The sequence below is a fragment of the Triplophysa rosa genome, linkage group LG3, assembly GCF_024868665.1.
Source record: "Triplophysa rosa linkage group LG3, Trosa_1v2, whole genome shotgun sequence".
Taxonomy (NCBI): Eukaryota; Metazoa; Chordata; class Actinopteri; order Cypriniformes; family Nemacheilidae; genus Triplophysa; species Triplophysa rosa.
In genome coordinates, this window is record NC_079892.1 from 852,466 (window position 1) to 871,728 (window position 19,263).

General features: G+C 43.5%; 2 protein-coding genes across 4 annotated transcripts; one reads left to right on the plus strand and one right to left on the minus strand.

Annotated features, from left to right (window-relative positions):
* Positions 1-664: 664 nt before the first annotated feature.
* Positions 665-10,220, plus strand: LOC130551632 (disintegrin and metalloproteinase domain-containing protein 10-like). Its single transcript, XM_057329385.1, has 16 exons — positions 665-1,059; positions 2,777-2,927; positions 3,978-4,096; positions 4,245-4,403; positions 4,505-4,605; positions 4,714-4,857; positions 4,940-5,032; positions 5,604-5,787; positions 6,084-6,247; positions 6,379-6,562; positions 6,641-6,791; positions 6,871-7,054; positions 7,132-7,240; positions 7,324-7,544; positions 7,631-7,757; positions 7,894-10,220. The coding sequence occupies exons 1-16, from the start codon at positions 990-992 to the stop codon at positions 8,076-8,078; spliced, it is 2,346 nt and encodes a 781-aa protein (XP_057185368.1). The 5' UTR covers positions 665-989; the 3' UTR covers positions 8,079-10,220.
* On the minus strand, positions 10,179-18,222 carry LOC130551633 (hepatic triacylglycerol lipase-like). Of its 3 annotated transcripts, XM_057329386.1 has the most exons (10): positions 17,911-18,222; positions 17,186-17,397; positions 16,780-16,970; positions 16,097-16,276; positions 15,891-16,005; positions 15,501-15,734; positions 13,590-13,835; positions 13,338-13,491; positions 13,014-13,232; positions 10,179-10,373 (listed from the first exon to the last, which is right to left on the minus strand). In XM_057329386.1, exons 2-10 carry the CDS (start codon positions 17,295-17,297, stop codon positions 10,193-10,195), a joined length of 1,632 nt encoding a protein of 543 aa, XP_057185369.1. In that variant the 5' UTR covers positions 17,298-17,397; positions 17,911-18,222; the 3' UTR covers positions 10,179-10,192. The 3 variants fall into 3 exon arrangements, with proteins under 3 accessions (XP_057185369.1, XP_057185370.1, XP_057185371.1); XM_057329387.1 differs by having other exon boundaries at positions 13,338-13,452; positions 17,186-18,219; XM_057329388.1 differs by lacking the exons at positions 16,780-16,970; positions 17,186-17,397; positions 17,911-18,222 and adding an exon at positions 16,440-16,772.
* Positions 18,223-19,263: the final 1,041 nt, after the last annotated feature.

A 19,263-nucleotide genomic window follows, 5' to 3' on the forward strand; every position in this document is an offset into this window, starting at 1 on the left:
TAAAAAAAATAATGGTGTGCATTTTCCTGTTTGATTGTATGGTGACTTTAAGATATCTTCAATAAAGCAACTGAGCCTTTATTTTGGGATTTCTTTGAATGGAAAACCAAAAGAAAGAAAGTTATGAGATTGAGAGACACAAGGTGAATAAATTATTACATATTTGTCATGTTGGGGTGAACTGTGGCTTTAAACATCGTACCACTGCAACCTGTTAAGCACAAAGAAAGCAAGTCATTATATCATTCAGACTTAGCTTAGTATTATTTCTGTATAATCTGTACCTACATTTACCTTGTATTTTACAAGAACTTTATTTTAAACACTAACAGCAGCATAATGTCGTTCTATACCTTACTCAAATGCGCGCGTTGAGTCGACTGGTCCACGGCCTCGCGCAAGCATTGATAATGGTATGACCCATTGTAGGGGTGCTCAAATATTCATATATTCTTTATAAATACAGGACAATGCGAACTGTTTCAACAAATAAAACGTTACAAGACCTCCCACATCTTGTTTGAAGTCCTTCGGGTATCAAACCTTAATTATGTATTTCGAAATGACATGCGTCACATGATCTTAGGATAAATAGTTTATAATAACGGACATTTATAATAATTACTTGCAAAGTAAGTGGATCTCAGGGTAATTAAATCATCAGTTTCATGTAGGCCAAGTTCTGCACCTTCTTTTTATTCGATTTTTGAGTAAAAATACATTTCTTCGTGATTCTCCTTGTACTGTATTGAAGATAATGTCCACCCACACGTATCTCCTATTATTAGTTTTTTATCAGCTTGAAACAACTGTTAACATTTAAATTTGACTTTACACTGTTTGCTGCCTGCCTGTGTGGGTTTGCAGTATTTTCTCTCAGTGGGGGAGGGGTCTCCGCCGTGCGTCTGACGTCAGCGCGTAAAGCCCCGAACCCGAGCCTGAAGCTGTAAACAATAAAACCCAACCCGTCCGTCATCCATGCGCTAAACATGCATCTGTCCGCGGTGTCGGTGTCCTTATCGGTGCTGTTGTGCCTGATCTGCGGCGGATCCGCGCGAGGTGAGTGCGTCTTTAATCCCGCGTCGCGTTTCATTCATTGACGCTCGCGCGAGCCGAGCAGCTAACGCTAAAGCCGCTACATTCACCCCATTGTTATTGTGACAACCCCGGTTATTCCGCGGTTTACCGTCAATATTCACGACGGGATCGAGCACACACGATTTTTAGAGCTCAAATGCGTTCGATACACGCGTGGAGCGCGTGTCCGTGGGCCGGTTCGGCTGCGATACTGGCTAACACAACCAGATTAAAATGGATGGATGACACAACATCCTTTACCATTATCACACTACATCTCTTACCATGATCCCACAATGTAATTTACCATGATTTACCATAATCCCATGACATCGTTAACCAAAATTTGCCATGATCCCACAACATTTACCATGATCAAACTATATCATTTACCATTATCTCATGACATCATTTGCCATTACTATCATCCTATGACATCCTTTACCTTGATTTACCATCATCCCACAACATTTACCATGATGCACACAATCTCTTCTCGCCTTTACACTTATAGGGACAGTTCAGTCATCATTTATTCCTCCTCATGTCACATGTTTGAAATGACACGAGAGGATAAAATGATGCCAGAATTCTCATGTTTAACTGAACTGCCCCTTTAAATACAGCAGATCTCAGAATTTAAAGTCCCAGTGAAATAAAAAATGACAATTCTTATTTTTTCTTGAAATATTGCAGCGCTTATAGTAAATAGTTTATCAATGTGGGTCATTTTCTTTTTAAAATCCACGTACCCTCAGAATCTTCAGTTAAAATCTGAAAATGAAAACTATCCATCTCAGATGGCATAAATTAAAGCAATAAGCCATGTGAAGCAGTGGGTTACAGTGCATTTTATAACCGCTAAGGGCGTTGTGGCACGGCGTGGAGCGGAGTCATTAAAACCCCCTCATCTGTTATCAAATGCACTGTAACTCGCTGCTTCACACGGCTTATTGCTTTTGTAAACCGGTTATTCCATATGCGTAGCAAGGTTTCATAAAGTAAAGTAAATAAAATGATATTTAGGCTGTGTAAGTCAGTCAGCCGTTATAAATCAGGGTATTTTATCACGGCTTAGAACTCGGCTCAGCCAATTAGAATCAAGGACCAGAACTGACCGCTTTATAATAGACGGTTTGGCCAGAGCATCCGTTAACTCCTCCCCTTCAACTGTCAATCTGCTACCAGCTTCATTTCAAAATGCAACAGCTGTTTTTACACATTCAATCAATTCGCAGTGAAAAACGCAGGCCACGCCCACTCATGTTCTCCTTTGAAATTCCCTTTCGCTCGGAAATGTGTCAGAATACGGAAGTAAAAACGATCGCAACTTCCGCTTCATGCGGTCTTTAAGCTGAAATATTTTAAAATCTCAATGAGTTGTGTCACAAACACATTAACAGTTAGTTGTGGGTCATTAAAGACACTGAGAAACGATGTTGAAACTTGAAATCAACACCCAAACAAACACATTATCTGAATCCTGTGTGTGTGCTGTTTGTGTAAATATGAGGAAAGTGTCTCAGACGGATACCATCACACTATCGTAACCAACCAACAATAGAGGGCGTGAACACTATTGATGGGGAATTGTCCAGGCCTGATATGATATCTGTGTGAAATATGTGTAACTTAAAGCGGTTCTTGTTGAGCATTCGCTCAGGTGTTTGTCAAACAATGATGTTTGTGTCATGAACAGGTTACCATGGCAACCCGTTAAACAAGTACATCCGTCACTACGAGGGTCTGTCGTACGACACCGATGTTGTTCACGAGAACCATCAGAGAGCCAAGAGAGCGCTGTCCCATCACGAGAGCTTCTTGCACCTGCAGTTTCACGCTCACGGCAGGTAAAACAAACCATCTTCATCTGGAGCCCTTCGTTAAGGCCTGTCCACACCGGGACGATAATCGCACGCGCTTATACCCCAAACGATTTTCACTGGTGATGAGAATCAGAATCAGAAGAGCTTTATTGCCAAGTGTGCTTGCACACACAAGGAATTTTCTTTGGTGTTGGAAGCTTCTAGTACAGACATTCAACACAATGACAATACAATATAATACGATTTACAGTCTAAAAGATTCTAAAATATGCATATATAAAATAAAGACTATTGTACAGAAAATGGGGGATAATAACAGATAAGAGACATTGTACAGGGTAGTATATAGTAGAATATACCGAGCGATATATGAGCCGAGCGAACGTGCAAATTCACTCCCTGACATAGATGGCGCTCAATGAAAAACAGAAATACACCGGCACTCAAGGTGGCGCTGCGCAACTTTATGCTTCTGACACTCGCTTTTCACACAGAAGAAGCATTCATCTTGGTTCCTCTTCGTCAATGTGTGCTCGACCGTTTTGTTCTTGAGCGCTACCAAGTGGTGTTTTACAGTAACTTCAGCAGCTCCAGGCACGTGAACAAAAGCACCAATCTCATTGGTCGGCCATTTTTTAACGCGGCGCGTCAAACAAACAAACAAAAAAAGATGCTTTTACGCCTGGCGTTTTGCGCGTCGGTGTGCACACTCACATTGACGCCCTTTGTTTAGTCACGGGGCGCTAAACGTCGAGGATAAACGCGTGCGATTATCGTCCCGGTGTGGACAGACCATTACTGCAACAAATCTTCAGTTTTAAAGTGAACATGAAATGGATTTAGTTTAATAAATGTTTTTATTTATTTTTTATTCAATTTCTTATGATGATGTATGTTAAGCTGCTTTGCAACAATAAAACATTGTGAAAAGCGCTATGTAAATAAAATTGTATTGAATTTAGCAGGAAAATCAATCATTTCTTATTACGACATTTCTTTAGAGGCGAGAATCAAACGTAAGCTGTGCTTCTCTTGATGTTTTTCACATCCCTCTGCTGTGTTTTCATCGGGCAGACATTTCAACCTCCGAATGAAGAGAGACACGCGCTTGTTTTCAGAGGACTTTAAGCTGGAGATGTCTGGACAGGAGATGAACTACGACACCTCTCACATCTACACTGGAGAAATCTACGGTGAGCTGAACAAACATCAGCGCTTCCAGCAGAAAAAAACGAGAGAATGAATGAATGAGTGTCATTTCCACGGTGAAGAATGAAAACACGCACGCGTGTGGTCCTTCACGAAGTGTTCAGCGGCGCTGATGCTGCTTGTGCTCTTCAGGTGAAGCGGGCACCGTGACTCACGGTTCTGTGGTGGACGGGAGATTCGATGGCTTCGTTCAGACTCATCAGGGGATGTATTACGTGGAACCAGCCGAGAGATACCTGGAGGACAAGAACGTTCCCTTCCACTCGGTCATCTACCACGAGGACGACATCTGTGAGTGAACCGACGTCATGTTATTCATTAAATGTTTGATTTTTGCTCTTACAAACAGACAGATGTCGTGGTGATTCAGTCACTGTTTGATGTCCATTCAGATTATCCTCACAAATACGGACCGGAAGGCGGCTGTGCGGATTCGTCTGTGTTTGAGCGAATGAAGAAGTATCAAGCATCGCCCGCCAAGGAGCCAGCGAAGGTCAGACGTTCAAATGAAACTCTATCTGAAAGCATTTTAGTTTTATTCACCCGGCCGGTGAGTCGAGTCTATTCAGAGCTCTTCAGTGGAAATGTTTTTGTTCCGTAGGAGGTGAATGTGGAGATAAACGATGGCGTTCTGCTGAGGAAGAAGAGGATGACACAGGTAGAGAAGAACACGTGTCAGCTCTTCATTCAGACCGATCATCTCTTCTACAAATACTACAAGACGCGAGAGGCCGTCATCGCTCAGGTACGTCGCACGTCGACAGCAGTCGAATGACGGATGCAGTCGACCTTTGAGTTATTAACCACGACCGTCTGCCCCCGCTCAGATCTCCAATCACGTGAAGGCCATCGATGCCATCTACCAGGGCACAGATTTCATGGGCATCCGCAATATCAGCTTCATGGTCAAGAGAATACGGGTAAGACACCCTTTCAGAAATAAAACCCAGGATGGCATACAGACAAAACGTTCTTAAAGAGTAAATATTACAATGTCCGTAAAATGACATTTCATGCCGTGTGTGATGTTGCTGTGTGTGAATGTAAGCAAGTTGTGAAACCGAATAACAAAGTTCTTGGCTTGAGAAAAAAGGAATCATGCGAACGAGTCGTCTGTCGTTCTAATTTCAGTTCCGGGTCAGATTTGCGTCACTCGGTGTAATGCCCGCCTACGTTCAGTTTGCGACACGGTAGACCAATCACAGCAGACTAGACCATCTGACCAATCAGATCAGAGTAGGCTGACAGAAAGGTGGGGATTAGACAGATTAATCGCCGAACGAATCATTTGAGAGTCAGTCAAGAAGTGAGGTAAGAATAACTGTTTTACACCGTGTATGTACGTCAACTTGCTGTTGGACGCTCCATAAACCAAAGTAGGACCTTAAAAACCACAAAATATTTACTATTTAAGAAACCAATGAGCAACTGTTTTTCAACAGACTTGTGTTTGACGGGGACTGCGCTTTCAAATGTTCTTTGTCGTCGCAGATAAACACAACCAATGACGAGCGAGACCGTTCCAATCCGTTCCGCTTCGCCAATATCGGTGTGGAGAAGTTTCTGGAACTGAACTCCGAACAGAATCATGATGATTACTGTCTGGCCTACGTCTTCACAGACAGAGACTTTGATGATGGGGTGTTGGGTCTGGCCTGGGTCGGAGCACCAGCAGGTACACCTGTGATTTCATATTTCTGCATTATAGATGAGCAAAATCTGTTGTTCTTATTTTTTGATTCTGCTGCGTTTAATGAATCGGTTGTCATGATTCGTCTCTGATTCAGTTGCGATTCATTGATTCAGTTGTATTAAATGAATCGGTTGTCATGATTCGTCTCTGATTCAGTTGTGTTTATTAAATCATTTGTTCTGATTCTGTTGTGCTTAAAGAATCAGCAGTTTTGATTCAACTCAGTTTCTGCAGTGTTTAATGAAGCAGTCGTTTCGATCCATACCTGTGTGTTTTAGGCAGTTCTGGTGGAATCTGCGAGAAGAGTAAATTATATTCTGATGGCAAGAAGAAATCTTTGAATACTGGAATCATCACGGTACAGAACTACGCCTCTCACGTGCCTCCTAAAGTCTCTCACATAACATTCGCTCATGAGGTCGGACACAACTTTGGGTCGCCGGTGAGTTGATGCAACTTCATGTAAAAGACCACAGAACAGAAACGAGTAGAAAGATTTTACTGCGGGTGTATGTACACATGTCATATGAATCATGTGATGGGTGTTTTGGTGGTTTTGTCTCCATCCGTCAGCATGACTCTGGGTCCGAGTGCACCCCGGGCGAGTCGAAAAGCCAGGACAAGAAAGAGAGAGGGAATTACATCATGTACGCCAGAGCGACATCTGGAGACAAACTAAACAACAACAAGTTCTCGGTGTGCAGCATCAAAAACATCAGCATGGTGCTGGAGAAGAAGCGTGGAAGCTGTTTTGTGGGTAAGGAGCTACGCTTGTGATCCGTTTCTCACGTTTACTTCAGTTCTGAATGTGACGCCAGTGTGTGTGATCGGACAGAATCCGGACAGCCGATCTGTGGAAACGGTCTGGTGGAGCCCGGCGAGGAATGCGACTGCGGCTACAGCGATCAGTGCAAAGACGACTGCTGCTATGACGCCAATCAGCCAGATAACAAGAAATGCAAACTGAAACCCAACAGAGTGTGCAGGTAAGACTCTCGCTCGCCCCCCTGCAGGAACTCATGAACGCAGAAGTGAGATTATTAACGCTCCTCTGAACGTGTCCAGCCCCAGTCAGGGTCCCTGCTGTACGCCCGAATGTACCTACAAGAGCCGCAACGAGAAGTGTCGAGAGGAATCTGAGTGCGCTCATCAGGGCATGTGTAACGGAGCCACCGCTCAGTGTCCCACCTCTGAACCCAAAGCCAACTTCACCGCCTGTCACGGAGAGACGCAAGTCTGTCTCAACGGGGTGAGTGAGTGAGCGAGTGAGCGAGCCATTGCATGAGAGCGACACGGATGTGGCGTCTGACACTTTGTGTGTTTCAGGTGTGCTCGGGATCCATCTGCGAGAAGTACGGTCTGGAGGTGTGCACCTGCGCCAGCGTGGACGGCAAAGACGAGACGGAACTCTGTCACGTCTGCTGCATGGAGAAAAGTATGAACGCGGGAATCTTGACACGTTCTTTTTGCTGTGTTTAGATTTGAGTGTTGAAATGACGTGTGTGTGTGTGTCCGCAGTGAACCCGAGCACGTGCAGCAGTACGGGCTCCGAGCGTCTCGCCCGCTTCTTTAATAAGAAAGTGACGACGCTGCAGGCCGGCTCGCCCTGTAATGACTTCAAAGGTTATTGTGACGTGTTCATGAAGTGTCGTCTGGTAGACGCTGACGGTCCTCTGGCACGACTCAAGAAAGCCATCTTTAACCCCGAGCTCTACGAGAACATCGCCGAGTGGATAGTGGTTGGTGTCTGAATGAATGTGTTTGGTAATGCCGCTCGTCACGTGTGTTTATTCTGTGTGTGTGTGTGTGTGTTTTCTCTGCAAAGGCTCATTGGTGGGCAGTTTTACTCATGGGCATCGCTCTCATCATGCTTATGGCGGGATTTATCAAAATCTGCAGCGTTCACACACCGAGCAGCAACCCCAAGCTACCCCCTCCAAAACCCCTGCCAGGTAATTCATCCCATGATGTTCAAATCATCTCAAGACTCAGATTTCATGTTTCAAATAAAAGTAATGGCCAAAATATTTTCTTCATAATAGAATGTCTTCCATCCTCTCTTTCAATCTCTCTCTGTATCTGGTGAAGGTACCCTGAAGAGACGACGAGCTCAACAAGCCAACCAACAGCAACATCCTCAGCACCAGAATCAGCTTCCTCACGCCCATCAAAACCAGCGGCAGGCTCCACGTCAGGCCCAGCGCCAGCCGCAGCCGCAGCGTCACCACCGTCAGCCCCGAGAGAACTACCAGATGGGTCAGATGAGACGCTGAGACCGCCGTATCCCCCGCCCCACAGTGCCTGCCATCCGTGGTACTGCAGTCGCCCGAAGCCTCTGATCCACAGTCACACTGAAGAAACTCATCTGATCTCCAACGCAACACTTCAGGACTTTCTCTCAACTCTTACAGCCTGCATTTAGTTTTAACACTCTTTAGTTCTCTGGCGGTTGTAGATTCTGTCAGTGTGACCGTGGAGCGGTGGGCTTTTCTCCAAAGAATCGAACCCAACCGCCCGCAACCGCCCACCACCACGTCCACCCGCAGCAGCACTTCTGATCTTCACACTGCAAGATAAAGATGTTTCATCACGCAGACGCGCTGGAACGGTTTACAGGAATATATCCAGTGTTCACAATGCTTCCACCCCTCACACGTCCGGCGTTTTCTCTTTGGAGTGAACATGAACTTCACCCATCGCACACGACTCCCGGCTCGCGCTGGGAAACGCAGAACAAGTTGTGTTTTTATTCCGTCTTTTTCTTTCGGTTTCTCGCCCCTCCCTGACTGAGTACTCGAGTGCCGAAGTTTATTTGTAGATAGAGCGTCTCCCGTAATGTCTCCGAGTTCGTCTGCTCGTTTCTTTTTCAGACTCTTGGAAATCCGTTTTAAGCAGGACCGCGCGGCGCTTCGCTCAGATCACCGGAAAAGGACTTTTATTTTGTACAACTGGAAACGTCAAGCCTTCCCTTTTCCAGCGCGCGGAAGCCGACGCGTCTGTACAGATTCGCCGCTGTATAGAGAAACCATATTAGTTGTATTATACGCGAGAACAAATTATTTCTTCTACTGTCGATAAAGAGATTTTACTGTTGCAGTTTTGTTGAAAACACTCAGGACTCGAACGCTGAAGGCGACGGAGGAGAAACGGATCACTCGTGAGCTGTTCTTCGCCGTTCCACGGGACAGATTTTACCGTTTACATTCTTCATTTCGTGCATATGTTTGTTGACATGTTTACAATGTTTTGTTGTTGTGTATAGCCAGATGCCATCAGAAGACAAGCACACACACATTGTATGTTTTTTATGTTTATGAAGGGTACTTCCAACAGAGCGGCAGGTACAGATTTATAAATAATAATATGTGGATTGAAGTGTACTAGCCGTAGTGAAGCTTGAACGAGATGAAGTGTTTGTGAGGTTTCGCTCTCTGCTGCAGCACATCACAAAAAACACGATGAAAGGAATATAGCAGAAGATTCCTGTCAGACTCAGTCTTCATTCATCATGATCCACGAACACCTCGGGACTCGTTGAGTTCTCGGTTCTGCTCCTGGAGATTCACAGTCGCTCGAGTGCTGAACTGAGGACGGTGGCCCGCCAGGAGCACCACTGAAAACTTCACGGTCACATTAGTGTAAGCGAGGCTGTGATGTTTCTTCAGCCTCTGAAACATTTGTTTTTCATTGTCCCTCGTAAAAGCGTCCCGTCTGAGGTGGTAAAACGCCATTGATTTCTGCATGTTCTCACATGGTTTTTTTTCAGAAGCAGCTCGGACAAACGACTGACACGTTTGATTTCCATCCGTCCAGACGGTCCTCTTCTCTTGTAAACTTGTGTACAGTATCTGGAGTATTTCTGTTATATTTGAAGAGAAATTTTGATACTTTTCCGTTCGCCTCTAGAAATGAGTTTTGTCGGACCACACCGAGAGACATTTCCTCTGAGATCTAGAAACTTCTTCACACGGTTTGTCAGGTGCACATGAAGGTTTTTGTTTTTCCATACTGCCATTTATGACAAAGGAACGTGGGCGGAAACGAGGCGTTCGATGTTTTTTCTGTGGTCTGGACTGAATAGAGGAGATTGAATATTTGCTTGTATTTGACTTTTATCATTTTTTTTCATAGTCTTGGTGAAACATTATAGAGGAACGTGCACTGAAAACGTCTTAACTGAGTCGAAATGTTGTTAGGTGAAAATAGGCTGATCACTAAAGTTTAAAACGAATGAAAAAAAAACATAAGAAGATGATTAATTCTGTCTGTAAATGTTCACTGTGTTTTATACAGTAACTTCATTTTTGTTCACTTTGAACATTTTTACGTAACATTTCAAACCGTATTGTGCAAAGAGATGTAATTTTTTTGGAGTACTTGAAATGCATTAATAAAAAGACTCGGTTGATCTCTGACTGCCGTCTCTTAGCTTGTTCTTCACTCGTGTCGTGTTTGATTTCTCCTGGTGAGACGAAGGTTTTCTCTTTAAGACGTCACAGCGAATGAACTGATGCTCCTGTGAGGGCTTCAGGTGAGTCACTTTTCCAGATGAAGCACAAAACCACACCCTGACAAGAGAAGACACAAACACTTAATATTTACATTTATGCATTTGGCAGATGCTTTGATCCAAAGCGACTTACAGGTGCTGGTCATATAATTAGAATATCATCAAAAAGTTGATTTATTTCACTAATTCCATTCAAAAAGTGATACGTGTATATTATGTTCATTCATTACACACAGACTGATATATTTCAAATGTTTATTTCTTTTAATTTGATGATTATAACTGACAACTAATGAAAATCCCAAATTCAGTATCTCAGAAAATTAGAATATTACTTAAGACCAATACAAAGAAAGGATTTTTAGAAATCTTGGCCAACTGAAAAGTATGAAGATGAAAAGTATGAGCATGTACAGCACTCAATACTTAGTTGGGGCTCCTTTTGCCTGAATTACTGCAGCAATGCGGCGTGGCATGGAGTCGATCAGTCTGTGGCACTGCTCAGGTGTTATGAGAGCCCAGGTTGCTCTGATAGTGGCCTTCAGCTCTTCTGCATTGTTGGGTCTGGCATATCGCATCTTCCTCTTCACAATACCCCATAGATTTTCTATGGGGTTAAGGTCAGGCGAGTTTGCTGGCCAATTAAGAACAGGGATACCATGGTCCTTAAACCAGGTACTGGTAGCTTTGGCACTGTGTGCAGGTGCCAAGTCCTGTTGGAAAATGAAATCTGCATCTCCATAAAGTTGGTCAGCAGCAGGAAGCATCAGAAGCGTCTCGCCTGGGCTAAAGACAAAAAGGACTGGACTGCTGCTGAGTGGTCCAAAGTTATGTTCTCTGATGAAAGTAAATTTTGCATTTCCTTTGGAAATCAGGGTCCCAGAGTCTGGAGGAAGAGAGGAGAGGCACAGAATCCACGTTGCTTGAGGTCCAGTGTAAAGTTTCCACAGTCAGTGATGGTTTGGGGTGCCATGTCATCTGCTGGTGTTGGTCCACTGTGTTTTCTGAGGTCCAAGGTCAACGCAGCCGTATACCAGGAAGTTTTAGAGCACTTCATGCTTCCTGCTGCTGACCAACTTTATGGAGATGCAGATTTCATTTTCCAACAGGACTTGGCACCTGCACACAGTGCCAAAGCTACCAGTACCTGGTTTAAGGACCATGGTATCCCTGTTCTTAATTGGCCAGCAAACTCGCCTGACCTTAACCCCATAGAAAATCTATGGGGTATTGTGAAGAGGAAGATGCGATATGCCAGACCCAACAATGCAGAAGAGCTGAAGGCCACTATCAGAGCAACCTGGGCTCTCATAACACCTGAGCAGTGCCACAGACTGATCGACTCCATGCCACGCCGCATTGCTGCAGTAATTCAGGCAAAAGGAGCCCCAACTAAGTATTGAGTGCTGTACATGCTCATACTTTTCATGTTCATACTTTTCAGTTGGCCAAGATTTCTAAAAATCCTTTCTTTGTATTGGTCTTAAGTAATATTCTAATTTTCTGAGATACTGAATTTGGGATTTTCATTAGTTGTCAGTTATAATCATCAAATTAAAAGAAATAAACATTTGAAATATATCAGTCTGTGTGTAATGAATCAATATAATATACAAGTTTCACTTTTTGAATGGAATTAGTGAAATAAATCAACTTTTTGATGATATTCTAATTATATGACCAGCACCTGTACATTGCATTATACTACACATTTGTATCAGAGTATGTGCAATACTTGGGATCCAACCCATGACCTTGACGTTGCTAGCGCCATGATCTAACCACTGAACTACAGGAAAGCTACGTGGAAAATATCATGGATTATATCTGCATTTTTACTGCTAATTATAATTTCTGAATATTATTGTTTTTTATCTAGTTACATTAATCTACAAAAGTTAACTAGTGTAAAATCATAATAATATGACCTTTCACACAGAAAATATTTAGTATTTTGTCTCGTTTCCAGTAAGCCCACAAAACATTCTAAAATCAGGACGTATTTACATGAAAGCGACTAATCATGTTTTTCTTTGGAAAAAAAAAAGAAGCAAAATTCAGTTTTTTATGCTTAAAACAGAAAAGACAAATCTGCAGATGGTGTCAGAATAGTCAAGTTTTCTCGTACACTATTGGCAGATATTTGGAGATTTTTATTAGCAAACAACTGCGTCAGTTTTCATTCCTACTTGTGAGCTGACCACTATTCGTCAGTGTCCACGGGGGTTTTGCCTTTGTTACCAAGACAAGAGCCGAAGAAGAGGCAGCTTGTTGCGTACGCTGAGAGAATAGCGGCGAGTAAACAGTCACTTTTGCAGCTTGACTTGTTAAATACAGAAAAACATGTCATTTATGTAGTTGATTTCATTTATAAATATGCTGCGTTATTTTGTTTGACAAGTAAATATCTTGATTTTTGAATGTTTTGTACTGGAAAACAAGACAGAAATACAATGATCACAAAGCGTGGGTAACGACTGAGGAGCCCTTGAGCAAGGCACCTGACCCCTACTTGCTCCCCGGGCGCTGCAGTGATAGCTGCCCACTGCTCCGGGTGTACGTGTGGTCACCACTTGCTGTGCGTGTGTTCACTACTCTCTGGATGGGTTAAATGCAGAGGTCACATTTCGGGTATGGGTCACCATATCTGACTAATAGCTCACTTTCACTTATCAGTTGTGTTTGGTCATTTGCTCACTTTTCCTGCTTCTCTCCTGATTTGATGCAAATCCTCCAAACGCTGAGTTCTGCGCGCTGATCGGGTTCGTTCCAGGTCATGATGTTTCTGACCCGTCTCAACCAGCTGGACCAGACCAGCTCGCCCCGCCACACCAGCCCGACGGACGTCAGGTGACCCAGATCAGCACTTACTGTGAGCAGAGACGTGTAGATCTTCTCACCTGAGCTCTCCTGATACCTGTCAACATGTTTCTCATCATTCATGGAGCCTGAAACCTCACGATGTGTGTGAACCTCGCGTCATCCAATTCGTTTAGTTTTCTGTTTGTGTGTGTTGACTCACAGGGTTATGGGTAATTCTCCGCTCTCTCCTCCGGTTCCGTTGAGCGTGATGGACACGGAGGCCTCGACGGGTTCGATCACATTCATGAGCAGAACTCTGATCTGGTAGTGAAGCACTGAGTACAGTACAGAGGGTGGTTTAGGGTGTGTGAGCGCTATATAAACACACACAGGAAAGTCTTTATTTAAAGCACCGGGTGCTGTCTAGACGCCTGTTTTGCAGTAAATGAACAATTATACAGACTGAACTGACCTTTATAGGGCGTCTCCGCGCCCGTTTTAAAGTACAGGCCTTTAGTGTTCTTGCCCGCCCGCCCGCGTCTGATGTCGTAGCCTAGCGTGTTACAGCGGTCCTGTTTGCAGTCCAGACACAGGCCTTTGTTAAAAGTGCTGTCGCCCCGGCAACGGAAGCCCGTTATGGGCTGGCTGGTGTTGAGCAGTGATTCGGTGTAGAGTTTGACCGCACGTTCATGGCTGCATTTAATGGTCTTGGGTACACCTGTTTAACAAATGTGGAGTAAAATCACGAGCTGTGTCTGAATCTCCTATATATGTGCACTATATCGGGTGTCCGCCATTTTGTAGTGTTGTCCGAATTCTGAGTGGACAACTCATTCCCTACATTCATTCAGTACCTTTTACCCACAATGCATTCTGATTTTGAGTGTAAATTTTGAGTGTACATCTGATATCAGCTGGAGGAAAGTGACCGTTAATGCCACGAATGTACGTTTATACTTTGTTCTTGTTTACAGCTATTTTCTACTTTTTGAGATTAAGCAGATGAAATGAATGTTATAGACAGTGGTGCTTTATTTTAAATATATTAAATAATTTTATTAAACGTAATAAAACACACGTGGCAAACAGACGTTTTTACAAACACTTGACAAATAAGGTGACTTTACCATTTTATTAAACAATCCATTAAGCCACACAGTTGTAAGCGTTATGATGAATGTCCGCGACAGTACTGTCAGACGCAGGTTACATTACGTCAGTGTCCGAAATCCTTCACTTATTTTCATTCACTTCTTCCCCATTTAGACCATTTCATTGGACGTGCGCACGCGTTTGGCTAGTGTCTAATAATATAACTATTTTATTTTATTTATGTTAATATTGATTTATATTGTTATTTTTATACAGTATATTTTATTGTTATTATTATTGTATAATAATTGTATTAAAGGGGTCATATGGCGTGAACACGTGTTGTTCTGTGTCTTTGGTGTGTTATAAGTCGCTCATGCATGTATTCGACACGTAAAATAGCAGAAATGAAAGTGTGGGAACAGAAGAGTCATTCTATGTAAAAGCGAATGCTCACCCAGACCTGCCTGAAACGCCTCGTGTAGCCACACCCCCACAAATCTACCTCAGCTGGTGGTCTGATTGGACTAAGACCGCCCAAATGTAGACGTAAGTAAGGTGGGCGTACCTGTCAGTACAATTGAAGAGGAACCTGATGTTCCAAATATGGTCAGAGGCGTTACACGCTTGCAGTATTCCACCAATCACTACGCACTGGTGAACTGGCCAATCACAGCACACCTCGCTTTTCAGAGCCATGAGCTTTGTTAAACATCAGCGCGTTTCAGAGAGGCGGAGCAAAGAGGAGATACAAACATGCACGTGTGTGGAAAATACAGCGTTTTAACCTTAAATCATGTATACACATTACATCACATCTAAAACAAACCATAATATTCCTTTTAGCCGTGTCATGTGACCCCTTTAAATAAACGATTTGTTGAATGGGTCCTGTAGTTCGGTCAAATTGAAAGAAACCGTACGGTACACCGACATCTAGCGGTTGATCTTTGTATCGCAGTCTAAATTGAAAATATTAGAGACAAGTTGAGGTTCTTCTGGGTTTCTTTTGATTGTTATCAGAAATCATCTACAGGCGCTCTACTGTTTGTGAATGTGTGCCGGAAGTTCAGTTGAGGGGGTCACAAAAGTGCGCATGCGCAGTAACGTTTGTTTATGTTGTTAGGATGAAACCGTCTATAGTGGCCTATTTAGCATTCGCTACATAGAGAATAGTGAACGAGTGAGCGAATTCAGACGCAGCTAAGGACAATGCACAATAAGTGTGAACACTACGCCAAATACATGTTTTGCAATTGTACAACTGCTATATTTGATTATTCGGTCTCACCCTGCAGTCCGTACTGATAAACGTTACTGTAGATGTCCAGCATCTTGCAGCCGGGCTGGAACGTTCCTCCGTTAGGATAGAAATCCACGTGACCGATGATCTGGTTTATACCAACTCCAGGCATTATGTTGCTTTTAGCAAAGGTGTGGATGACATCAACAAACTGAGCGTCGTCATGTGACAGTCTGTCAAACGCCGGGACCCCTTCGAAGTGCGGCCCTGCGGGGTCCAGACCTGTCTCACACACACACACCGCAGTTAAAAACACATCAGCTTTCACATCCTGATTATTTCATTCTGATGAAATATCACAAGTTTGTGATTTATGTTGTTTTCAGATTAGGGTTAGACGTCTGTCTCTCTCAACACGTGTCTAAGATTTAAACACACCAGTGATGCGGCCAACTTTCCGTCCTCTGAAGTGACTTCCGGCGAATCCCGCCGCATGCGCTCCCAGACTGTAGCCAATCAGGTGCACCTTATCCATGGAGAGCTGGACGGCTTTCTGTCAGGAGAGGAAGTGCTATCAGCGTCCATTCAAGCCAAGGTTTTGCACACATTTACAGTGGGTGAGTTTTGTTTGGGATCTGAATCACCTCCAGCCACTCGAGCAGCGTGGCCACGTCCCGGCCCACCTGACGGCTGTTCTTGGCTGCGATTGGATAAGCCTGCAGGGCCAGACTCCTCCAATCGCTGATGATCACGTTGACCTGACCCATCCTGAACTTTAAAGCAGAAGCCAAGCTGAAGATCCACTGCTCCATGATGCCGTTCATCTACACACCAACACAACACACATGAACTGGAATGCATCTCTAGTCTTTGTGTTTATTATTTCCTTTCTTTTAGCTTTTTTTATTGCTGACGTGTGTGAAAATATGGGATAATCATTATTATAAATAATAATGTGATATCTTGATAAGGACTTTCCTCCCTCACACTGAGCTTCCCGTCTGTTCTCCCTGTTTGTTGACATTATAAATCTGTAGGACATCTCAGAGACTGAACCCTAGAAAACACCCAGAACCTCCTGAGATCCTTCAGCTGGCGGCTTTCTGAGAAGTGACATGTCTCCTTTACTCCCACAATCCTGTGCGTGCGCGGCTGGCAGACGGTTGAAACGCCTCATTTAACGCCAACATCTCGTTCTTACGCATGATTTCATTTCTAATAAACGCGTGAACATTAGTTATGTGCAGAGTTCCAGATCATTACGCGTGACGGTGTGTTGGAAGCTGGAATGTGTTTGGCGGTGATGTTTTCATGCGTCTGGTCTGACCGTCCATCCGTGGATGATGAGAACGAGGTCATTGCTCGTGTTGTAAGCGCATCGCTCCAAGGTTTCCCATCTGAACGGTACGATGGCACAGGTCTCCTCAAACAGGTTCCCTTCGCGGTACACGTGGAAGCTGGATTTGAGCACCGCCGGGGTGTGCACGGCTTCTGTAGTGTGCGTCTCTCCCGCGGCATCTATAAACACGCACACGCACACGCACACACAGACACGCGCACACGCACACACACACACACGCGTGTGTAATCTTCTGAGCGTTTCCTCTTAAATCTTTCCGTGGCTAATGCTCAAAGACCTCTGATGAGAAACATGCCATTACAGTCACGCTGGATCTAAAATACCAGTTCGTGTGGAATCCCATCCCATCACACTTTCAAAGTAAAACACTTACCTGTGATGTTACTGGTTCCCTTCACAGCCGCTGATAAAGTGTAAATGAGAAGCAGAGAGAGTCGAGCAGCCGTCTGGATCCTCATCACGTCTCGGATGTTTCTCTCGCACATGTGCTGTGATGGAAGAACAAGAAGACGGCCGGCGAGACGGCTCGTCTGAAGGGAGGAGTCTGCGTAAGGCCCTTCTCTGATTGGCTACTGGCCCTGGGCACTGTTTGAATATGGAAATACTTGTGAAAATGAAACAAACATGCCACTTTATGTTAAACATGCCCCTGCGTGACGGAATTCCTGTGAAACTTTTCATCTCATCCGATGGCTTTGTTGAGGGACATCTGCGTCAAAGTGAATGACTCAAAGAAACTCTTTCATGTGAGCTGCGAACGAGCAAAAACATGTCCTCTGACGTGACCTGTAGAGGGGGATTATCACGTTAACCGCGTGATTCATTGTTTCATTCAAAAAATACAGCTGACACATCAAGACACTCCAGGAAATATGAAAAAGGAATGCAAAACGTGTCTCTTATCAGCGATTAGAGGTGTGTCTTATAAAGTCTCGTGAAGTCTAGCACGCACAGCACATTTAGAGGATCACTACATATAACGTAAAATATCAAACGTATTATTTCTCTTGCCTCTGCGAAACTGTCGCATTTCCTCATCTCACCACGAAATAATCGGAAAAAAAGATCTTAATATACATCATTATTTGCGTAACTTACGTACTGCATTATTTTCACGTGGTGTCAGTGCCTCGTCACATTATTGACACGGTAAGCATTGCGAGGAAATTGTTTTGTAGTTCTTGTAACAATAACATGTTGGCTCACAAAAGTAAGTTTTCTGTCGACGACCATCTCATTCAGCGGGAAAGGTGCACGCGGGCTGCGCTTGTCAGCGGCAGCGCGCGACATAATTTTATAATTATGTCAAAATATTCGTCTTGACCAGTGTTTCTGTAAACACCATCGGCTCTGTTAAGTGAACAAACAGTTGACGACGTCACGTGTGTAATTTATGGCTCCACACATTACAGTAGGCCTTAAAGTGACAGCACACCATTATAACGTTACCCGCTGCTGTCCCCTTGACCTCAACAGTTTCACTTTAAATTTTACTGCGGCTCACACACAAACAATAAATACACAATATAAGCATTGGATTTTAAGTTTTTAATTACAAACCTCTTTTTATTTTTCTGTTTTTGAAGACATGGGAAATTACGTTAACAAAAGAGCCTACACACGTAAGGGATTATACAGGCAGCCGGTTGTTATCGCAGCAATAATCCCCGACAGTGTGATGAGGACCTGACATGAAGCGGATGGTCTTGTATCTCACTGAAGAGTCTTATTTTTATTACGCGGCTCGTATGAATGCTTGATTCTGATTGGCCAGTCGCGACATTTGCAGGTTCGTTATTCCCAGATAACAACTGCTCAAAACTAATAACACACGGTAACCCGGATTCAGCAAATAAAGTTTTTTTTGACAGATTAAATATAAATATATCTTTTAATAACATATATGACATTATATTTACAAATGATTAAACCAAATTGCCTGTTCGTGTCGTTTGAACGTCGTTTCTTACCTTAAAACGAAAGTAAACGTCTTTTCCTCGCGGAAGGTCTGCATTCGGTATAAAATGAGCTCATAAAATATTTCAAATTCACATTTCATGTCCAGTTTTCTTCTCATGTGGCAAGTAGGCGTGTAATAAGCAGGATAATGTACAAGCAGCCGGCTGTTATTGTGAAATAAGCCCCTTCAGTGAGACACAAGACCCTCTGCTTCACGTCCTGATCACACTGTACCACTGTAATCCAGATTGTATACAGGTGAGATTTGACTGTTGACGAGGCAGTGTTTTCGGAAATGAGACTACTTGCCAGTGTTTTAAGGAATTAAACATTTTTATAAAACGGTCAGTTCTGGTACTTGTTTCTGATTGGCTGAGCCGAGTTCTAAGCCGTTATAAAATACAGCGATTTATAACGGCTGACCACATTACATAGCCTAAACACCATTTTATTTTATTTTTTATGAAACCTTGCTACATTTATGGAATAACT